The 20,641-nt window shown below is 36.3% G+C and overlaps 4 protein-coding genes across 8 annotated transcripts; 2 read left to right on the top strand and 2 right to left on the bottom strand.

Annotated features, from left to right (window-relative positions):
* Nucleotides 1–6,410: 6,410 nt before the first annotated feature.
* LOC112289381 (uncharacterized) lies at nt 6,411–8,828 on the top strand. 3 transcript variants are annotated; one of them, XM_090254983.1, is made up of 3 exons: nt 6,411–6,565; nt 7,013–7,302; nt 7,462–8,828. In XM_090254983.1, the coding sequence occupies exons 2-3, from the start codon at nt 7,256–7,258 to the stop codon at nt 8,102–8,104; spliced, it is 690 nt and encodes a 229-aa protein (XP_090111109.1). In that variant the 5' UTR covers nt 6,411–6,565; nt 7,013–7,255; the 3' UTR covers nt 8,105–8,828. The 3 variants fall into 3 exon arrangements, with proteins under 3 accessions (XP_090111109.1, XP_090111108.1, XP_024390313.1); XM_090254982.1 differs by lacking the exon at nt 6,411–6,565 and having other exon boundaries at nt 6,582–7,302; XM_024534545.3 differs by lacking the exon at nt 6,411–6,565 and having other exon boundaries at nt 6,585–7,302; nt 7,471–8,828.
* Nucleotides 8,829–10,256: 1,428 nt separating this feature from the next.
* LOC112289809 (uncharacterized) lies at nt 10,257–14,180 on the top strand. 3 transcript variants are annotated; one of them, XR_016505857.1, is made up of 4 exons: nt 10,257–10,959; nt 11,433–11,535; nt 11,720–11,903; nt 12,320–14,180. XR_016505857.1 is itself a non-coding variant. In XM_024535419.3 (3 exons), the coding sequence occupies exons 1-3, from the start codon at nt 10,709–10,711 to the stop codon at nt 11,780–11,782; spliced, it is 417 nt and encodes a 138-aa protein (XP_024391187.1). In that variant the 5' UTR covers nt 10,257–10,708; the 3' UTR covers nt 11,783–12,183. The 3 variants fall into 3 exon arrangements, 1 of the variants encoding a protein (XP_024391187.1); XR_012218749.2 differs by having other exon boundaries at nt 12,276–14,180; XM_024535419.3 differs by lacking the exon at nt 12,320–14,180 and having other exon boundaries at nt 11,720–12,183.
* LOC112289807 (protein STRICTOSIDINE SYNTHASE-LIKE 3) lies at nt 11,367–13,607 on the bottom strand. Its single transcript, XM_024535417.3, has 2 exons — nt 12,823–13,607; nt 11,367–12,710 (listed from the first exon to the last, which is right to left on the bottom strand). The coding sequence occupies exons 1-2, from the start codon at nt 13,605–13,607 to the stop codon at nt 12,302–12,304; spliced, it is 1,194 nt and encodes a 397-aa protein (XP_024391185.1). The 3' UTR covers nt 11,367–12,301.
* A 1,454-nt stretch (nt 14,181–15,634) lies between the features above and the next one.
* On the bottom strand, nt 15,635–17,699 carry LOC112289808 (uncharacterized). The gene is made up of 3 exons (XM_024535418.3): nt 17,524–17,699; nt 16,685–17,135; nt 15,635–16,417 (listed from the first exon to the last, which is right to left on the bottom strand). The coding sequence occupies exons 1-3, from the start codon at nt 17,659–17,661 to the stop codon at nt 16,254–16,256; spliced, it is 753 nt and encodes a 250-aa protein (XP_024391186.1). The 5' UTR covers nt 17,662–17,699; the 3' UTR covers nt 15,635–16,253.
* Nucleotides 17,700–20,641: the final 2,942 nt, after the last annotated feature.

Raw genomic sequence — 20,641 nt, 5'->3', positions numbered from 1 at the left:
GAAGTTCAAGAAGAAATGACAAGAACTAGATTATCAGATGAGTACAAGAGCAACGCCAAGAGAATTGAGCTAGAGCTTCAAGAGATGCGTTGTCGAGGCTGAAGAACTCTTCAACCTCGACTCCTATATATACTACTGGCCTATGGTTCTAAGGAAGCACATCAAGAAGCTTCCCAAGAACTATGAAGCTTCTCGAGCAACTACCCAAGAACTGGGAAGCTTCTCAAGTAACTTCTTAGAATCTACTAGAATATTCTAAGAATCTTCTAGAGCCTTCTAAGAGAATCTTTAGAGAATCTTTGAAGAATATTCCAAGAGAATATTTAGAGAATCTTTTGGAAGTTTCTAGAGACTTCTTTCTAGAAGGTTCTAGAAACTTGTCTCTAGAAAGGTCTAAGGACTATGTCTCTAACACATAGATATGCTATTAGTGAACACATTTGGGAGCCAATAAAGAATCTTGCAAATGCAACAAAGGCGGTGGAGACTTTTCATTGACAACATCCATCAAAATCAAGATAAAAATCTTTCTTACAAAAGAAACAAGAATTAGGTAAGATAACATTCTACTTTCAATCTTTGTTTGTAGCTTCTTTGTTGTTGTGACGCTAAGGAGATGGAGAACCAACAACTAGGAGATTTGCCTTAAGAACTTTTGTTTGTTGACCTGTTGGACGAGACATTACGGTTGTCCCAACCTTCAAGACAACGTAATCGAGATGAAGATCTTCAAGAATGACATGTTCTTCCTCAAATAGATGGCAAGATACAATGCGTTTGGTATGACAATCTTGGAAGGGATTCTCGATGTTTGGTAATTTTACTAGAGGTAGGAACAACTCCTAACGATATTACAAATATTTTATTCAAAGGAAGTTATGAAGGCCTCAACAATGATCAAATAACATGTCGTTCTTCCCGTGAATAGAAGGTGGTCTTTTTGCCCCAGTATGGAATACTATCGATGCTTTAGAGGCCCTATTAATCATTTTCAAAGAAAACAAAGATTAGAATTTGTTGCAAATATAATTTATTGTATCATAGATTTTCTCAACATATGATGACTGCTTCTCGTAGAACTCATCCCTAGAAGGGGGGGTAATATCATAGACATATGCATGTAAGCTAGTAATTACATGTATAAATAAGTAGAAGTAAATAAAAATAGATAAAAGTAAGTTAATTCTATAATATTTGCTATAGAAGCTTTCTAAAAGCTTTATAGACACTGCTTTGACTTTATATTATCTTTAATTGACTTTTTGGATTAGAAACGTGGTCAATAAGTTCGCCATGTGTCATACATGTTGTTAGCTTGAAGACCAAGCTAACTATGTGGCCCATACATAGAAAAACTTACCTTATAAGTCAAGGCATGTGTCCTACAAAGTCAACACATATTGGAGGTCCTATAGAACATTGCCATATAGCCCCTAATTAAATAATATATATAGAAAGAAGAGTGAAGTCCTCTTCACTCTTATCAATTCCTTTCTTATTTCTAGTCTAATTATAAGGGTCTCTAATTTTCTTATCTTTTCGCAATAGCCTTTCCAGTTTCTTTCTTAATATACATATTGAATTATTTCTATTTTGTCATCTTTCTTTGAGAGAAGTCTCACTTCTTTATTTATCTTTATCAAGTTTTTGTCCTTGACAAATAGATGTACAAATGAAGAAGTTTCCATAAGATTTTAGAAGATTCCAAAAAATTTTAAGAATGCTCTTAAAGATTTTAGGAGGTTCTAGAAGGTTTCGAAAAGTTCCAATAGATTCTAAGAAAGTTCTAGAAGATCATAGGAGATCTTAGAAGTTTCTAAGAGACTTTAAATAATTTATGAAGTTGCTAAAGAAGGATCTTAGGCTAATTTTATTTTCAAGCCTCATAAAAACTTCTTAAGAAGCTTTTTAGGAACTATTACATATAAGAGTCAAGATTGAAGAGGTCCTCAATCTCGAAAACTCACTTCTTATCATCTAGCCAAGACCTTCTTTCCTTACATCTAGTTGTTGTTTTAATGTCGATTTAACTATATTCATTAGTCTTAAATCCTTGTTTTGTATATGATTCCTAACACTTCTTTGTTTTATAGTAAAAAATTATTATTCTTCATCTTGATTTTGATGGATGTTGTCAATGAAAAGCCTCAATTTTCTTTGCTCCATTTGCAAGTTTCTTTGCTAGCTGTCATGTATATTTACTAATATCATATCCATACCAATGAACAAAATATTCTAACCTATTCTGGCATTGCCTTAAATCTAAGACTTCTTCCACCTCAAAATCTTTATTATTATTAACTTCTATAGGAAGAAGTGATATTTATTATCTTTTTGAGATATTCTTTGTCTTATATGATTTAAGAAGAGACACGTGAAATATGGAGTAGATCTTCATAAACTCTAATAGATATATTTGATAAACAATAGGATTGACTTATTTACTAATAGAAAAAATTCCAAGCCTATGATAGTCTAACTTATCACATGGACAAGTAGTCTAGATATTGTGACAAAGTAACCATACCTTGTCACCCATGTTGAATTGTGATTATTCCTTGTTATAAAGATAAGAGCTTAGTCTCCACTAGTCTTTTTCGATCACTTTTTCCAAATGTAGTTGTAAACACTTCTAAGAGTGAATTCAAATCATAAAAAAACATGAATCCTTTTCTATTAAAGATGAAAATTAAAAAAAAAACCTCTTCTTTATAGAAGTGTGCCTACAAATCCAACTTGAATAAATCCATCAAAGTATTGGAAGGGATGCAATCTTATATAGACCTTGACTTATTACAAAAATCATTAAAATTTTGATCTTGTTCCATCAAACTTCTCATGCATATTAATTTTTCTTTCTATCATACTTATAGAAACAAAACTCTCAAGATTTAGTTGTGAGGTCAATCTACTTAATTCCTTCTATTGCACAACTTCTTGCTGCAGACTTTGAACTTCTTCCATAGACATAAGAATAGTACTTCCATGATTCAAATTAAAAATATGTGAGATTTCTACTCTTAGAGTACTAACAAGCTCATGAAGATCTACAATAGTTGCAAATCTATTCTTACTTCTGTTGAGAGTAGCATCAATAATTTTTTCTTCCTTCTACAGATAATTCAAAAAAAAATTAAAAATTAAATAAGAATGAGATAATCCACAACCTCTAATATCAAATAAAAATTTCCATAAAGAGGGATAATCTACTCTCTTTAAAAAAAAATTAGTATTAAAAATAACATTATTTGTTTAAAGGTGGATAATCCACAACCTTCAAAACTCAATAATAAAAGTGAGATAATTCACTAATATCTAAAACAAGATAAAAATAGTAAGTTTTCACTCTTGTCAAATTATTAAGGATATGAATCTTAAAGAAAGAAATCCTCAATACACTCTTGCCTTGATAAAAAGTATTAAAATTCACTTTAAAATAATATAATATTGAACTAAAATGGCTATTGTCAAAAATAAGAAGATTAGAAAGTCTTGAAACAAGAATAAGAACTAGAAAGGCATTGATAAGAGTGAAAAAGGCTTTATTCTTTTTTCTATATATATACTCTTAACTACGAGTTACGTGGGGATATCCTACAAGACCTCCAAAATGTGTTGACTTTGCAAGATACATATCTTAACTTATAACGCAAGTTTTCTATATGTATGCCACATAGTTAACTTGTTCCACAAGCTACTAACACGTGGTTAACTTTTTGACTAAGTTTCTAACTTATTAATCAACCACAAACACATGTAAAGTCAAAGTAGTATCTATGAAGCTTCTAGAAAGCTTCTCTAGAAGGTATTATGAAATTAATCTACTTTTATTTATTTTTACCTACTTCTACTTAATTATATAGAAATTTATTAATATATATATATATATATATATATATATATATATATATATATATATATATATATATCTATGACACTATATTAAAATCAATTTGAATTTATTACATGTATATTGCTTCTTATCAATGCCAAACAAGCAATATAAGCATTATTTGTTTATAGACTCTTAGTGAAAACTTCATACTTCTTTAATTAAAAAAATTTTAAGATAAAGGATTATATTCTATTTAAAAGCTTTAAAATTATAAAATTATTTGTTTCTAATAATTAATTATATATCTTAACTTTTTTTACAAACTATCAAATTTATTGTAAAGAATCAATTACACACTCTATTATCAAAATTTAAACCTTTTATTAATCCATTTAATAATTTGATATATTCTTCTCAATTTTAATTAGTTTTTTTTTGAGCTATTTAACCTATTTTAACAAATCATTTTACTTGATTGTAATTACTACTTGAATTCATCAACATATTAAACTTTTAATTTCTGCATAGATAAATATCATAATATAACATCCATTATTGCTTATCAAAATATATTAATTTGATTTTTTTGGCAAAAAAATCACATGTTTTTATTAATTTTAATATCTTCAAGAAGAAATTATAATTTTATAATCAAAGAATAATTAATTTTTAATTTATATAAATTTATTCAATCTTAATCTTTAGAAATTAGGATTTAATTTTCTTATATATTATATACAAAAAACCAAGTAATGATGAAGTAGAATGATTACAAAAAGTCTCATTTTGTTATGTGAGTTTATAAGCTTTTTTGATATTTTTATGTTAATAATAATTTTAAATTAGTCTAAAAATTTATTCAATTGATCTTTAATTTTTAATTTTGATGTTATAATTAAATATATTTATTTATTTATAATATTTAAATTTAAAAAAAAAAAAAAAAAAAAAAAAAAAAAAAAAAACTCTCATACAAATTCTACCAAAAAAAAAGATTATAAGCTACATAGAAGAAATTAAGGAAATTTAGGTGTACAAATATGTTCAAAGTGGTCTATATTCTTTTTTTAGTTTCTACTTTTGGATCTAATGCTATATTTTTGTATAGGTATTAAAATTCATATAAATTCCTTCCACCATATCTATTAAAAAGTAGGATTAATTATTATATGTATGTATTCAAATATAACTGCAATTATATCTTTAGTTTTTATTTTATGTTCAAATGAGTGAGTCATGTTGAAGTAGTAGTTGACAAAGAAAGCATTCAATAAGATAGACTTTTAAAATGATTATAGAAATTTACATATGTAAAAAACTTAGCAAATTATTTTGTAGACCACTAGATGGACACCTTTGCTTTATTTTGCAGGTACTTCTCCATACTATGCACCTTTGCATATATATAGCAAAACTCTTATTTATGCTAAAAAGTTATAAAATAAGTTTATAATAAAAAAAAAAAAAAAAAAAAAAAAAAAAAAATTGTATACAATAGCTAGTCATACTTTCATTGATTTTTTTTTTTTTCCATTTTCTTAACTAAATTTAACAAATCTTCATAATACATTTCATATAATTCTTTCATTTACTTTAAAAATCTTATTAATTTTTTTAAAAAAGTCTTTTATTTAAAAAGAATTTTAGTCTAAATGAAAGAGATATCCATGCCATAAAAGAGATGGCATCTTCTTAGTGGTTCAGTAATTTTTTCTACATAGATTTTATTATATTGTATTTTATCAAATATATAAATTTTAATTGAATTATGCTGTTATTCTTTACCAAAAATATTCAAAGAATATTTTCAATAGTGCCGTAAAAATATAATTCAAACTTTTAATAAAATTTTATTTAATGAATTGTTTATTAAAAATTGATAAAAGTATGTCTTAAAACTGTTACATAATATAAAGTAAAATACCAAAAGAGCAAGATTATGTTTCACAGATTCTTTAAATTGATTATGCAAATAAATTCAAAGAGCATAATCAAAATCATTGTTTATACAATCTATTTTGTGTAATTCAAAAAATAAAAAATCATCATTGCCAGTAATATAATACAATACATCAATATAGGTTTTAATATGTACAACTACTAAATCGTAAAGTTGTCAAGATTATTGGCACAAAGAAACAAATTCAGCCCTATTGTCAATACAAAAAAATAAAATTAATTAAAATACACCCAACAGACATGTTTGGAAACACATATGGATGATAAATGAATGAACCCAACATCTATGTTTGTAAACACAACATGAATTAGAGTGCGAGCTGGGTACCTGGTCTGCAAACACCGGCTCGAAAGCACTCATAGATATCACTCAGCAATGCAATTTAAAGGTGAAGGACCCCAACTTCACAAACAAATTACGAAAAATAAGCAATAAAAAAGAAATAGCCCACGGAGGAGGATGCTAAAGCAGCAAGAGACTCAAGTGTTCGGTGGATGGGAAAAGTGCATCTCCACTGAGTGAGTGACAGCAACAATGCAGCAGAAGAATGTGGCAACGCCACTCGTGATACTCACACTGGATCAATTTTCCTCCCAAAACCCACAATTTTACACCATTCTCGGTATCTGGCCTAGCTCGCTCCCCACGTTTGACTCCGTCGTGCCCACCTTGTTGGGCTGCGCTATGTGCAGGTGTTGTGTTACTATGGATCGACCTGGCGTTGCACAGTCACTTCGGGACACTGGGTCGTTGAGAATCAGAAACAAGGAGTATGAATGAATTCACACACCACGTCGGAGTATTGGATGCTGTGTTTGTTTTTGTGTTGTAAAACTTATATCTTGAGCATTCCGAAGTGGTAGAAAGTAACGATTGTATTTCGAGAGAGTCATGATCGTTTTATATTGAAAGTCATGGTTTTGGCATCCCATGGGATTTTTTCGTTCTGGTGATGGCATTGACGTTACCAGAGTGTTAAATGGAAAGTTTCAAGACTTATGGGAAAGTTGACCAGAAGTTGGACCCACATGGGAATTCTAGGGTTTTACGGGCAGAGATTGTTTTCTGTGCGTGTGACAGTAGTGCTTCGTCGTGGTCCAGAAACTAGGCTCTCGCAATAGACGGACACATGCCGCTGACAGAGCTCGCGGCAACTCTCACTGCAGCTTCCTCTTTGTTCAATGCCCTCAAGTCTGACTGTCTTGTGTGGTGCGCAGTTTGATCCCTCTCGGTAGTGGAGAGAGCCACGGTCGATAGTTGTAATTTGCGCAATTATGACGTTGGAATAGAGCATGGCTGAGGTGATACCAGAGGGAGCCTTGTCTCGGGCACAGTCTCCGCGAATGTGCGTCTGGTGAGCGAAACGTGATTGAGAGGGAAGGAAGTCTTCTGTGGGAGCGGATTGGAAGCTTGTAAGCGATTGTTGTTGCTGGAGTGGCGTGGGGTTGGAGGCGCGCACTATGATAGAGGAAAGCCAACCAATCTGCGGCGAGACTGCCTCTCCATTGTGAGTTACCTGCGCTGTTCTCTTGTCAGTGCACCCTTGATCGTTACATTTTCAAACTTCAATTTGGATTGTGGACTCGGCACCCTGTCTTCCGCAGGATAGTTGATCCTTCATTAATGCTGCCAATTTTGTTTCGGACCAAGTTTGATGGAGACATAGCGGATGTAGGGAGGTTGAGGCGGAGCAGACACCTTCGCCAGGGTCTCATGGGACGTGGTCTGGATTTCCTGCGGAATTGGGAATCAAGCAGCGGGAGGGAGCAGTGGAGCCTACTAGGTCGCCACCCTTCACGACGGTGATTCGGAAGACAAGCGTGTTGGGGTGCTTAGGGATCATCCTGGGAAGCTTGCTTTGGTGCATCATGCATACAGTGCGCTCCATTCAGCAGTGGCAACCTCCTCTGGGGAAGGATGTGGACCCATTCTGTTGGCCTGTTGTGAAATCCTACCTCTTCCTCGTGGCTCAGCTCAGTTTATTTGTCACCGTCACGCTCTTCGCGTTCACGATCCCTACTTTAGTGATGACATGGATCACAGCTCTTGTGATGGAGTATTTGTTTGGCTTTCGGGTCGGTAGGCGAGGTCAAAAGAGACTGATCGAGTCCGCCAGGGGCTGGGCCAAGGAGATGTCGTGGTCCACATTCAAGAGCGCCATGCAGGAAGGGAAGGTATTTGGCGGGGCAGCTTTTCTGACATTGTGCTTGCTACCGTGGGTCCTTGGGACGTCACACATATTTGCTGGACAAACATGTCCTTCAAGCGATTCTTCACCGGGTTCTCTGAGCTCCGGACTCAGCTCTTAGTGCTGCTGCCACACCCATACAGCGTTCCCAACTGTCAATCAAAAAGTACGAAAAACCTTACACTGCATTGAAACAACGAAGAATAAACCCTCTCTGAATGTTTCGATGCACGACTCGGAGTTACTCGGCCATTTATTCCTTGCACAATTATTTGCCACTAATGTAAACGAAGCATATGAAGAGAAACTGGCTGACGATCTTGGCATACGATCTGTCGTACCCCCATATCCTTTGGTCTTCCAAGGAAACGAACCGACAGGATTGCTGGATAGACCGCAACCTAGACAGTTGATTACGATCATCGAACGTTCATCAACTTGAGCTTTTTCGCTCAATGTGCCATCGTTTTCAGCTCGAGACGTCAAGCTCTTCGCTGTTTTTCGTTACCAAATGACTGCAGCATCCAAGACAAATGGGAAAGGAAGACCCAGACCCACGCAGACAAACCCACAAGTAAGGATTGATCGCGAGCATGGTGGTCGACAAAGCGTGCGTCGTACGGAGCTTGTGCCTTCATCGGCAACGCACTGATGGGAGATCCGGACGATGTGAAGAGAGGTTTGCGTCGCGGGCCTTCGCTATGTCACGGACTAACTACGAAGCTTCCCGATGCCACCTGTCATATATCCACGTGTCTGTCTCGCATAGCTATTAATGTAATTGTATTGTCAAAAAGGCCGTGACAATTTGTAAGTCAATAAATATGAACGTATATTTGATGTTATTCGTAAGAGAGAAACTAGTATTTTTAATTTTCTTGCCTTGTATTGATTCTTTTGAGAGTGATTGCTAATTTTTTTTAATTCATTTATAAAATTGACTAAATTTTTCAGATCACAACAAGTAACATGTATGAGTTTAATTATGCAGATACTATCAAAGCGCTCAAACATAATATTGCAAATAAGTAATTTCCATCAATAGTAGCTTCAAGGTAGAGAAATACAAAATTATCTTATTATAACATTGTATTTAACGAAAGATACAATGTCCTATGATTGATCTAGATGCCCAGTTTTTTATTTTTCAAAAAATATAAAAATAATTATTGTATATCGTGCATGTACTTATAAGCATTAGTGGATGTATTATAGATTTTTCATGCATTATGTTCAAAAGTTCATGAGTTGATTTTGTTGTTTAATCTAAATATGTATTAATGAATTATACTATAAAACAAATAATAAGAATTGTCTATTTATTCCAAATAAATGTTTATTTGCAATGTGCTAGTAGAATTTTTACTTATTTTATTTAGAAAACAATAAAGAACTCACTCTCTTCTAAGTTAAATGTTAATAGCTAGGATTTGAATTGCCGACCTATTAATACCAACCTGCCATCCTTAAGTAGTTCAAGGTGAATGTGGACCATATATTCTTTTCTAAATTTTTTACACTCTTAGGAGGATAGGCTACCTAGTTATTTTAGGTTACAACTTTAACTTCTTATAAATAAATTTAATTATTATGTTATTATTTGTATTTTAACCCATAAAGTCACAATCTATATTTTATTTTATCTTACTTTTAGTTTAGTGCTGCAATTTCATACTGTAACTTCAATGTTCAACTTGCCTTTTTATAAGCATTGTCTGTTATAAGCATTGTCATAGGTACTCTTTAAGAAAAAATGCACAATAACATGAGATGTATTTAAATATATATATATATATATATAAAGTTTTGCTTTCAAGCTTTAAACTGATATATATATATATATATATATACATGTGTGTGTGTATAAATTTATTCAAAATTTAGAAATAATTATAAAAAAATCACTTATATTTAATATTAGTTACAAAATTGAATTTTTTTTATTTATTTCATAATTAATTAATCTTTTGGTATACATAAAATAAACGAATTTAAAAAATAAAAAATAAAAAATAAACAGCATCAACAATGACCAAGTTTAAATCAAGATTGAACAACAAATGGGCACACACTAAGGATAAGCAAAAAGGATGAGCAAAATTAATGAAAACCTAACACAATGTTCTTCCAACGGACACAGGCGTCCATTGCATATACCCGGAACTGGGCGACTTGTGCCTTAATCCACAGTCCACGTGTACCCATGAGGACCCATGGCCGTTAACCGCGCGGGCTCACGTGGCGAAGTGGACAAGACACAACCCTTCTCCTTGGGTCGTTCCCCTTTTCCGTTGAACGTTCACTCCCGAGCTACTTGTCTTAACCTTCATTTGCGGCTATGGCTTCCTGCTCTAAATTTCTTACTCCTCCTCCGGCGATTTGCACAGTCCTCTCTGTTCCCGCAATCATCACTTCTGCTGCTCTCTCAGAATCGCATTCTGCTTATTGACTTTTATCTTGCTGATTACGCCTTTGCTATCATTCAAGATTATTTGATAGCTTCATTGACGCCCTGTTTTCCTCGCCTTCTTTCTGTTTCGTTTGGTTGTCCCTGTGGAGTGGTTGGTTTGATCTTTGGAGCTTATTGTCATAACATACCAGGATCTCGTGCCCCGTTGAGTGGTGATCTTATTTGACATTGAGGCGGTGTTTAATTGTAGACAGTCGTGTGCTGAGTTCCGTGCCACTCTGTGGAGTTGTGAGCGTTAAAGTTTGTTAGGGAGACATGGAGAACCAGGCTCCAATGGAGAATTGCGTCGATCTCGATAACACGCCATTGCTCGGGAATCTAAAGCGCAGTACCGCTTTGTCCGCTTTCAGTCCCAAGGAGCGACAGCGGATGGAGGCAAAGTTATTCAAGATGTCTGCGCCTGTTCCTTTAAGGGAGCGTCCCAAGAATAAAGGGGATGTGAATCGCGTAAATGGTGCCAATTCGGGCCAGGTTTCTACCAGGAGTTCTGTGGTCTATCCCGAACGGTGTACATCTGCCGCCTGTTGGACTTGCTTCTTTCTATTATCAAGACACAGTCGTTGTCTAGTTGAATGAGGCATCCGGGAAACCTTCACACTGAAAACTTTGATATTGTCCTGATCTCATGAATTGTCTCACTTTTGATCTCATGCCCTTCAATTAGCAATGTGCAAGCGCAACTTGTAGAGCTCTTGGTTTTGACACTAACCTCTTTGACAGTATTAGCCGTGGGGATTTGCAACATATGTCTCTACCAGAGCCAGGTTGCTGGAGAGAGTATCATTGTCCAGTTGTGCTGAAGTATTAGAATCATGCCATACATGAAAACAATCTTATATCCATACTTGTGCCGGTATAGTTCATGCTGATATGCACGTGCAGCAGTCTCAGATTTTGATTTTTGCACCACTCCCGGGGAATTAGCGACTAATCATGTTTTTCATTAAGTTATAACCCGAAAAGTTGTTTGTTCTTGCAGCTGTATGAGCCCAACCGACTCCCTGGTGTCCCCCATCACGAGAGGCGTTCTAGCTCGGAGTCACAAGCGCATGCGATTGCTGAATCCTTGGGGCCCACCGAAGGTCAGTTGTCAATTCTGTGAAACACTCTAATATAATTGACAGTGCATCATTGAGGCACAGTTTGAATTCTTTGATTCATTTCAGCTCCCTACACAACTAATATTCAAAGTGAATACATCTCAACACTCGTCGTATATTTCGCAACTCGTATTAACTTATTCATCTGTCATTTGTGTTTGTCCAGGCTTTGGATGATGTTTTCAAGGGAGCGTTAAATCCATCTTCAAGTCCCAAGCCTAACGCGTGAGATTTCATCATGTGATCTGAGGCTTGGAAGTGGGGGTTGCACGTATTTTCGTCGTCCTCGCTTTTTGCTCGGCATACTCCAGTCGCACGCATTGCGAATAATCAAACCCTTTTTTTCACACGTATGAACAACACCTGCAGTCTACTTCTAGATCGAGGTGTCGCCTAGAATGCCATCCGTCATTGAAGTGCGACTTCTTATTTGACCGAGTGTACAAATTTCATTTGTTTATACACCGTTGGTCACCTCTAACCTTGTAGTGCTGATGTGCTTGACGATGCAGTATTCACTGACCATTGTGTTGCACAACTACGCAATGTGTAACTTTTATATTAACTACACCGTTTTGATGTACCCAAACTTTTTCCAGTAACCAGTCTCATATCTGCAATTGAAAAAGATATTTCACTGTGTGTAGTCGCCCTGCGAGTCCAACCTGTCTTTTCATGCTGTAGATGCACCATTCTCAATAAGCGTTTTGGTGAGTGTGCAGCTTTGGGTACTACATGCCTCCAGCATTTACGATTTGTTTTCCAGTGTGTAGACAACAATCTGTGGCAAGAGCACAGAACCAAGATACAGTTTCCCATCGTGTTCTTCAGCCTCGCTCAACATTTTGGCGACCTTGCCCTCTTGATCTTCCAAGATTTCCTTGAAGTCGCCGTCTGGACCATATCGCATGAGCATGCCGTGAGGCTTACCTGCCAGCATCCAGTATACATTTTTCGAAGAGATGGGCAGTCGGATGATCAGAGTTCGAAGTAAAGGGTATCTGCTCAGGATCATCTCCAACTTCCTTCGAGGGCAATGAAAAGCTATCCAAAAATCCCCCGCTTCGTTGCGCCGAACATTGTCCGGCCATCCTGGCAAATCGGCGAACACCTCATATGTGCCTGCTTTGCCTCCCTTCACCCAATATCGCAATAACCTGAAAACAACCCTGTGTTCACTCTCTCGGAACTGAAACTGTTGCTTCTGTCATCCTGCATCTTCCATGGAAGTTTAAAGCTGAGAAAATTGAGTGATTAGGAGTGACAGACCTGCCCAGTCGGCCCTCGGCAACAAGCACGAACATGCCATCCTTGCTAACTGCCACGCCATTCGAGAATCGCAGCTTGTCGATGAGAATCTCCGTTTCTTTAGTAGTTGGATTGTATTTGATGAACCGGCCTGTGTCGTCAGCTTCCATGAGGCAGAGGAGAAATTGCCGGCGCTGCCAATGTGTGCTGCTGTCAGTGAAATACAAATTCCCATCGTTGTCGAAATCTAGGTCGTTCACAAATTTCATCGGCACGCCGTCGATCTCGCTCAGCACAACCTCCGCTTGGCCACCTTGTGCCCCAACTTTCATAATACCCAGGTACGCATCTGCAATCCAGAGCTCGCCTGTCCCTTTGTGGAACCTCAGCCCCAGAGGACGTCCACAAACATGCTCAAGGGCGTGATTGGGCGTGGTTAGACTTAGTGGTGTGCATGCTTCTGACCAGTTTCTAGATGTATATGCAAAAGTGCTCCAACCCGCCTGAGGACCGTTGTATCGAACGATTCGGCCATCGCTGACACCAGTATACGGTCCCCTGCCTTGTGAGTCGAATGTCAGGCTCTCGGGTCCCAGAAATTGGCCTTGCCATTTCACCTCCCCTTTTTGTAGCTTATTCTGAGTGTCCCGAGGAAAATTCTTGAACTGATGCATAGGAGGGGGAGGGACGTGTTGGGGGTCGAACTCTACAATGCCTCGTCCCATTGAGACCTCCAATGGATCGGTTCCTAGGAACCATGCCAACCCGGCTGCCACAATGAGGCCAACAATCGGTAAGGGCGCCATTTCTCGGTTCGGGAACCCCTCGCGTGAAGCCTTTCGCTCCGATTCTTCTTGCAACAGTTACCACGGCCTGCACGTTTTCAACATTCTGTTGTCGAGGTCAGGCTTTGACACACTTTTCAGATTCAAGACCATACAGGTTTGGAAGAAATCCCTAGCTTCGAAATGATTCTAAGTTGTGCCGTGCTTATCGCAGCTCTACAACTGCGGTCCTCAACTAGCTTTAACTCTGAATATCTCTTAGTCAACCAGCAAGTTCTACAGTCATCATCAACAGCTGCGGCAAAATGGTCGATATGGCTAGGGTCTGAGAAACAATGCAACTCAACCGTGGGCCTGAGCTCCAGCTCTGTTAAGACTCCACTTGATTACATCGCCGTTGTAATTATCCTATTGAAAGCATCGTAATGTTTCAAGCTGTTTATTTATCGACAGGTGATCTAGCCTTTAAGCTTAGTAATGCAGATACTTCGATTCTTGAGTACGTTCGTCAAACTCTAACTAGCTCTACCAACTCATTTCATGTAATATTTCACAGTTGCAGCTACGCTGAAGTTGAGCAATTTCTCTGGCAAACACCAGCGCAGCGATGCGAGAAAGTTAGGTGGGAGGACCAAAAGAGGCTGCAGCCAGGGGCCATGCTTCTCCTGCTTCCTGTTAGCCAAGTAATAATATCGTGTGTGTGTGTTTGTATGTTTAGAAAAAACCATGTTTTCTGCATTGTGGGGTTCTCAGTAAAACGATTATGTCATGTCTCCAATCTTGCGTACGTTACCACTTTGACTGATTTTACGTTTCATTGGAAAAAGGTTTTGGAGACTACTGGCCTACAGAATCTTACGGGAGTTGGACTGATACTCTTTGTTTCCAAGTTATATAAAAGGAATATAGCCTAAAAAGAAGTATAGCCAAACAAATAATTGTCTCCTCAAAGTGAAAATACATGGTATCGTTCTTCTCGTTGAGCGGCAAGAACATGACAAAGTGCGTCTAGCATTGACTCCAAGCACGGCTCCGAGGTCTTTCAAAGCCCACGGTCAACAAGGGACGAAGGCAGCAGACAAGTTTGATATGAAGCAAACTGATTCACTAGAGAACAAGCAGAGCATCGTGTGCACTGCAGTGCACTCACTAATTTGATTCTACTTTTAGAAAAGAAACTGTCATATCCATAATGCCATGCATATTAATTATATAATACTTTGCTTGTCATCAGATATTACTTTGTGGTGTTCAAAGTATCACTCGTCAAGAGAATGGATATGAAGTCAATGGGTTTCAAAGTACGGTTAGCCGTATCGTCCCATTCCGCTCTCTTTTTATCTCACTAATTTGTATGTTCTCTGGCATTTTCCTCTCCTGTCGCGGCTGGAACGACATAATGCAACTTGGTTCTCGCAGTGAAGTAGCTTGGTAACGTGTAGCAGATAGATGTATTATCGTTATCATAAGCATCATCGGAAGTCGAGATATCTGATTCCAGATAACTCCCGAATTCTTGTTGTGGTGAGGGAGACATCATTAATAGCTGGATTGAATTACAATCTTACACAAAGAATACTAAGAATGCACGCATCGGACCATTAGAGAAAGCTTTTAGAATTTCTTAATACAGCCGGAGGTTTTCATCGTCCTCGGCACCATGTTTCTGGTTGTGTGGACTAGATGTTTTACTTTCACGAAGCCAATGTCATGACTTCATGATTATTGCCACAACCGAGTGTTTTCATAATCATGTTTGAAGTAATAGTTATAATTAATTTACAATAGTTCAGGAAAACCATGAATCTAACAAGGTTTCTGGACCTCCGGAACTACACTTTTGGAAATACTTATTTCACTGACGAAACACGCCACAAAGAAGAAATGATGATGATGGACTATTTTTCAGACCAAACTCCTTGGTCCTCCACTTAGAATGTACACTACACAACGTGTGAAGCTCACACAAAGAATATGATCGACGCGTCGTAACCAGCTTCACGAAGACAATTGGGAGTCGTAATCGAAGATGCACACAGGACTAGCAGTAACCAAATCGAACTCCTTTCAATCCTCATACTAAGGAAGAGGAGCTTCATAGATGTAGTCCAATGCAGCCTCAATAGGTCAAAACAATAGTGACACATTAGATCAACACACAGCAGCCTGCCACAATTGACAGCGAGAATGAAAGCTACTACCCAGTCATCTGAAGATATATTAAGATCGATAAGTAACTTCTCATACTCAAGAAGCTAGAAATCGCCTGCAAGTCAGTCATTTGCTTAGGGGTAGATTATTAAGGTACCCATTTGTCCAAGTGGGTGTTCTACCATTTCCGTGTATGCTCCGCCGTGCAGGATGTGCATCGAATGGCTTCATGCTGAAACTCTGCTGGTAGATTTTGCAACTGTATGAACTAATTGTTGAAGACTGGGAATTTTACGGCAAAACGCACACCAACCTCCGAAAGTTGCTCCAGATGATATGAAATGGAGAAGGAATCAGTTGCATAGTAACATCAACGGCAAGAGGAATGAGGATAAAGATAGTGATAGCTGCAGGGGTTACGTCATGCGAGGCACATCTGTTGAGGAGATGTTGAAGCAAGTACTCGGAAGCTTTTGAGAAGGTAGCAAACAACAATCGCTCCACACCTTCGTGGAGCTATTTACTATCGCTAATCTCGACCTTCGTAACTTCAACCCGGACGAGAGGTACCGGCCACACGTAAGGTAAATCCGGAGACTCCGTCCATCCAAACTGCAGGTAATGCTCAGGTTCCTTCCGCAACAGATTGGAACGGTGTGATGCGTGCACTAGTTCATCTCCTGCAAGCCAAAATAGAGAAACTGAGTTGAGGGGATGAACTCGCTACGTCAAAATTTTTAAAAAATGATACAGAAGCGGCAATCCTGGGGATGTTCCCCAGAGTCTCAGAATCTCTAATTCCTAAAAACATCTCACGGCTGAATTAGCAAATCCTAAACCCCAAACCTCGAGAGCTGTCAAACCAACGAAAGCTAATCTGTGACAGTAAGGACCTAGGATTCCTTTCTAATCTGACAAACACCAGGTGTGAGGAGCAAAACACTGACCTAGCCATGGGGGCATGACAACAGGCAATTCAACGTCGGCAGGCTGAAGCACGATATTCTTAAAACCTCGCCTTCCCCACTCCTCTAAGCAAGCGTTATAATAGACTGCCAGCGCGCCGGGAAAGCCACGCCACATTCTCACCACGGGCGCATTCGCCCACGCCATCCCACGAATCGGAACAGGGCTCGCCTGGACGATGCGCAGAATTTGCATCGCCTCTACCCTCTGTTTCCCAAGCCGCCGATTGTCCAGACATTCCACAGTACGATCGAATTCAGGGTAGGGCAGAAATGTGTTGAGGGAGCGAATTTGGAGACCTCCGATTCCTTGAGACGGCCTCAGCTGGGTTCGACGTGCTCCGACCCCAGTAAGCGGTTGTTTCTTCGCAGTATTAATTCGCGCCCACCGCCGCTGAAGGTCAGAACAAATTGCGGTGCGGCTGAGGAATTGCTGCGGGTTTAGAAACAGCACCATGGTTATGCCTCAGATATCAAAAGCTTCCAAGCAAGGTTATCATCTGCAATTGACTTCAGATCATTACAGTGCAGCAGCTTCCGAGTCCAGAAGCTAAATCCAAAGCCGGCTTTCGCAAAAGGAAATTAATTCAGCAACAAGCCCGCTAGATAATGGTTCTCCCTCGTTTGGGCTACATAAGCTCTGAATTCAGAGCTTGGTTTAGAAATCCCAAACAATGTAATGAACTCTGATCAACTCGACAAGGAGATTATGTGCAAAACCATACAATGGCTACCAACAAACCCTCAAATGTATCACAATCGATCCTCCAAAACTTGATAGACAAATGCGTCCAGAAACAAGTCGGTGGCAAGTATCACACCAGATCCTCGCAAACCATCGGCGTGCACAGATTGTATGAAGTGGGGCCCACTTGAAAATGTGCAGGAGGATGAGGAATACCCGCTAAAATGTCGTCAGGTAAGCAATCCACCGAGCTAGAAATTCCAATTGATCTCATTGTGGACGGAAGGTCACATCGCTGCAATTCCAACGAGGCGGTGGCCACGGATCCTGTCGAGGGAATGACACGCGCGCATCCACGCTTTCCTTGCTAACTGGGTCACATTTGCTTTGCTGGCCATAGCGTCAGGCTGGCCCACAATGCATTGGGCAACAAGGGAGACAACCAGTTCAACCTGCCTTTTTCTTTTTGTTTTGCTCATAATTTCATAAGCTTTATAACAATCAAAACTAATAGATTGATCTTTGTGCAACAACTTTTATATTAAAAACGACAAGTCTTAAACTTCAATTGTTGATTGAGGTTCATAATTCTTTTTCTTAACATCACTTTTGATGTTTTCTATGCACCACATTTTTCTTTAATTTTTTTCTCTAATGTTGAATTTTAAAATTAAAATTTGTAAACCTAAATCTCTATTTTTCTTTTTGGTAATTTTTAATATTTTGTGCCTATTTTTTATTGATGTTTAATTTCAACTTCTTATGGCTTTAACACTGTCAATAATAATAATAATAATAATAAATAGATTACTCATATCATTATTAAGTATAAGGTGCCACATCTTTGACAAGGAATCATCATTTTGAAAGAGAAAGCTGAGATGTCATATAAATAGAACCCTTGTTAGAAACCTAACAAAGATGTTGGTCGCAATGAATAGGATGTGGCATATAAGACTGTTAGTCTCATTAAAAATAATAAATAAATAAATAAATAGAGAGAGAGATATTTATAACTATATGATTTTTAGATCCTAAATATAAATATCTTCCATGTTATTCATAGTCTTGCACATAATTTAAATCATTTTTTTTTTTTTTTTTTTTTTTTTTTTTTTTAAAGATATGGATAATTTATGTATTATTTGTATCAAAATATTGGTTATTATGTCATTATGGTGGCTAGGTAGATTGAATAGGAATGTAAGAAACAAAGTAAGCTATAATCAATGTATCATTAATAAATTATATATAACTTAACACAAGTTAATGTTCTATTTTATGTAGATTATTACAAATAGAAGTAATTAGATTTTGATATAGATAAATCATTTTAATCAAATAAGTGATTTAAAGAAAATGAACATAGAAAGTTAAGGATTTAATTTGTGATTACTAATATTAATTTAATTAATAAAGTATATAGAATATTTAAAGAAATTATATTTAAATAATAAAAAATATAATATATGCTGCAAAAATGGTAAGTAATAGGTTTGGAACAAATACATATATTAATTTTTTGTAAATATGAATTAATTGTGCATATTCTACTTTGTGTTTAGTCTTTTTGAATTATTAGTTTGATGAAGATAGTATTCACGTCATAAATCACAAGCAATTAGAAAATCAATTTAGTCTTGTATTATTAAAAAAGAATAGATATTTGCTCAAAGATAGCATATCGTTAAAATTAGAATGACTATTGCTAAAAACAAGAAGATTAAAGACTCTTGAATCAAGACTAAGAACAAGAAAGGCTTTGATAAGAATGAAGAAGACCTCACTCTTTCTTTTATATATATTACTTAACTAAGAGCTATATGATAACATTCTATATGACCTTTAATACATATCCAACTTCCGAGACATATATCTAACTTGCAAGGCAAGTTTCCTATATGTACACGACATGGCCAATTTGTATTACAAGTTGTTAATATAAATAATATATAGTTAGCTTGTTGGCCAAATTTTTAATCTAAAAATATATATAAAGACAAAATCCGCATCTATTAAGCTTCTAAAAAGCTTCTCCATAAGATATTATCAACTTTACTTATTTTTACTTATTTCTATATAATTCTTTTTATGTAAGTAATTATAAATATTATTTTTGTCTATGATATTATACCTTCTTTTAAAAATGAGTACTACAAGGAGCAATGATCATATATTGAAAAAGTTAAAGATGCAACAAATTATACTTAAAATTATTTGTTAATTCTTTAATTTTTTAGAGCCACAAATACACAAAAACTATAAAAAAGATAGAAGTTAAAATGCAATTGTAACTAAACCTTGTTTCTTTTATAACAAAAAAATTACTTGATTTAGTAGTCTTTGTTTTGATAGATGTTGACAATGAAAAGTATCAACTTTTTTTGTAGTATTTGTAAGATTTTTAGATGGTTCTTATGTATATTCACTAATATCATATCTATGCTATTGTATAAGATATTTTAATATATTTTGGCATTGCCTTGAGTTAAAGACTTAATTGACTTCAAATTCTTGATAATTAACCACTTTTGTAAAACATGATTTTAATTTAGTGCAAGATAAGAATGTTTTAAACAAATGTCTCATAAATCTTGTTATTTTCTTAGTTAGAAGTGATTTTGACGACATGCTCAAACAACCTTGGTGACAATATAAAACATGTGCTAACATAAAATACTTGAGATTTTTGAGATCCGTATAAACAACCTCTAGATTAGAAGCACATTTAAAATAATGGCACCATTCTTTAGAAGATATACAATTGCAAGGAGTTCTTTATTATGAATCTTATATTTAATCTTGAGTGATGAAAATATTATCAAATCTATTTACATTTATTTTATATCTAATATTTCTTATTTATGTAAATATCTATGTTCATTATATTATTCATCCCTTCTTTCTCCTCCCTCCCCTTCTTCTAAAGACGAGTTCCATGAAGAGTATTAATCACATATTAAAGAAATCCAAGCTGCGATAAATTATATTTGCCACATACTTTGATCTTTATTTCTTTTAAAGGTAATTGATAAGTCTTTTCAACTATGAATAATGTCCCATACCATAGTAGGAAGACCACCTTGATATTTGATCATTGTCGATGCCTTCATAGCATTCTTCAAATAAAACATTTGAAACACCATCAAGGGTGGCTCCAATCTTTGATAATATCACCAAACATCTTGAATTTCTTCTAAGATCATGATATCAAACTTGTTGTATCTCACTATTTATTTAAGGAAGAATATATT

Source organism: Physcomitrium patens, chromosome 12 (assembly GCF_059467195.1).
Source record: "Physcomitrium patens ecotype Gransden chromosome 12, ASM5946719v1, whole genome shotgun sequence".
Classification (NCBI taxonomy): Eukaryota; Viridiplantae; Streptophyta; class Bryopsida; order Funariales; family Funariaceae; genus Physcomitrium; species Physcomitrium patens.
This window is presented reverse-complemented; position numbering and strand designations above follow the sequence as displayed.

What these genes read in the sequence shown, in the direction of transcription:
- LOC112289381 (XM_090254983.1), top strand. Translation starts at nt 7,256, where the DNA reads ATGATAGAGGAAAGCCAACCAATCTGCGGCGAGACTGCCTCTCCATT. An exon ending in GGCGAGACTGCCTCTCCATT is followed by an intron (nt 7,303 to 7,461) that starts GTGAGTTACCTG and finishes ATGGAGACATAG; the next exon opens with CGGATGTAGGGAGGTTGAGG.
- LOC112289809 (XM_024535419.3), top strand. Translation starts at nt 10,709, where the DNA reads ATGGAGAACCAGGCTCCAATGGAGAATTGCGTCGATCTCGATAACACG. An exon ending in TCTGTGGTCTATCCCGAACG is followed by an intron (nt 10,960 to 11,432) that starts GTGTACATCTGC and finishes TTGTTCTTGCAG; the next exon opens with CTGTATGAGCCCAACCGACT. An exon ending in ATCCTTGGGGCCCACCGAAG is followed by an intron (nt 11,536 to 11,719) that starts GTCAGTTGTCAA and finishes GTGTTTGTCCAG; the next exon opens with GCTTTGGATGATGTTTTCAA.
- LOC112289807 (XM_024535417.3), bottom strand. Translation starts at nt 13,607, where the DNA reads ATGGCGCCCTTACCGATTGTTGGCCTCATTGTGGCAGCCGGGTTGGCA. An exon ending in GCCGAGGGCCGACTGGGCAG is followed by an intron (nt 12,711 to 12,822) that starts GTCTGTCACTCC and finishes GGTTGTTTTCAG; the next exon opens with GTTATTGCGATATTGGGTGA.
- LOC112289808 (XM_024535418.3), bottom strand. Translation starts at nt 17,661, where the DNA reads ATGAGATCAATTGGAATTTCTAGCTCGGTGGATTGCTTACCTGACGAC. An exon ending in CGATGGTTTGCGAGGATCTG is followed by an intron (nt 17,136 to 17,523) that starts GTGTGATACTTG and finishes CTAAACCCGCAG; the next exon opens with CAATTCCTCAGCCGCACCGC. An exon ending in TGTCATGCCCCCATGGCTAG is followed by an intron (nt 16,418 to 16,684) that starts GTCAGTGTTTTG and finishes TTTGGCTTGCAG; the next exon opens with GAGATGAACTAGTGCACGCA.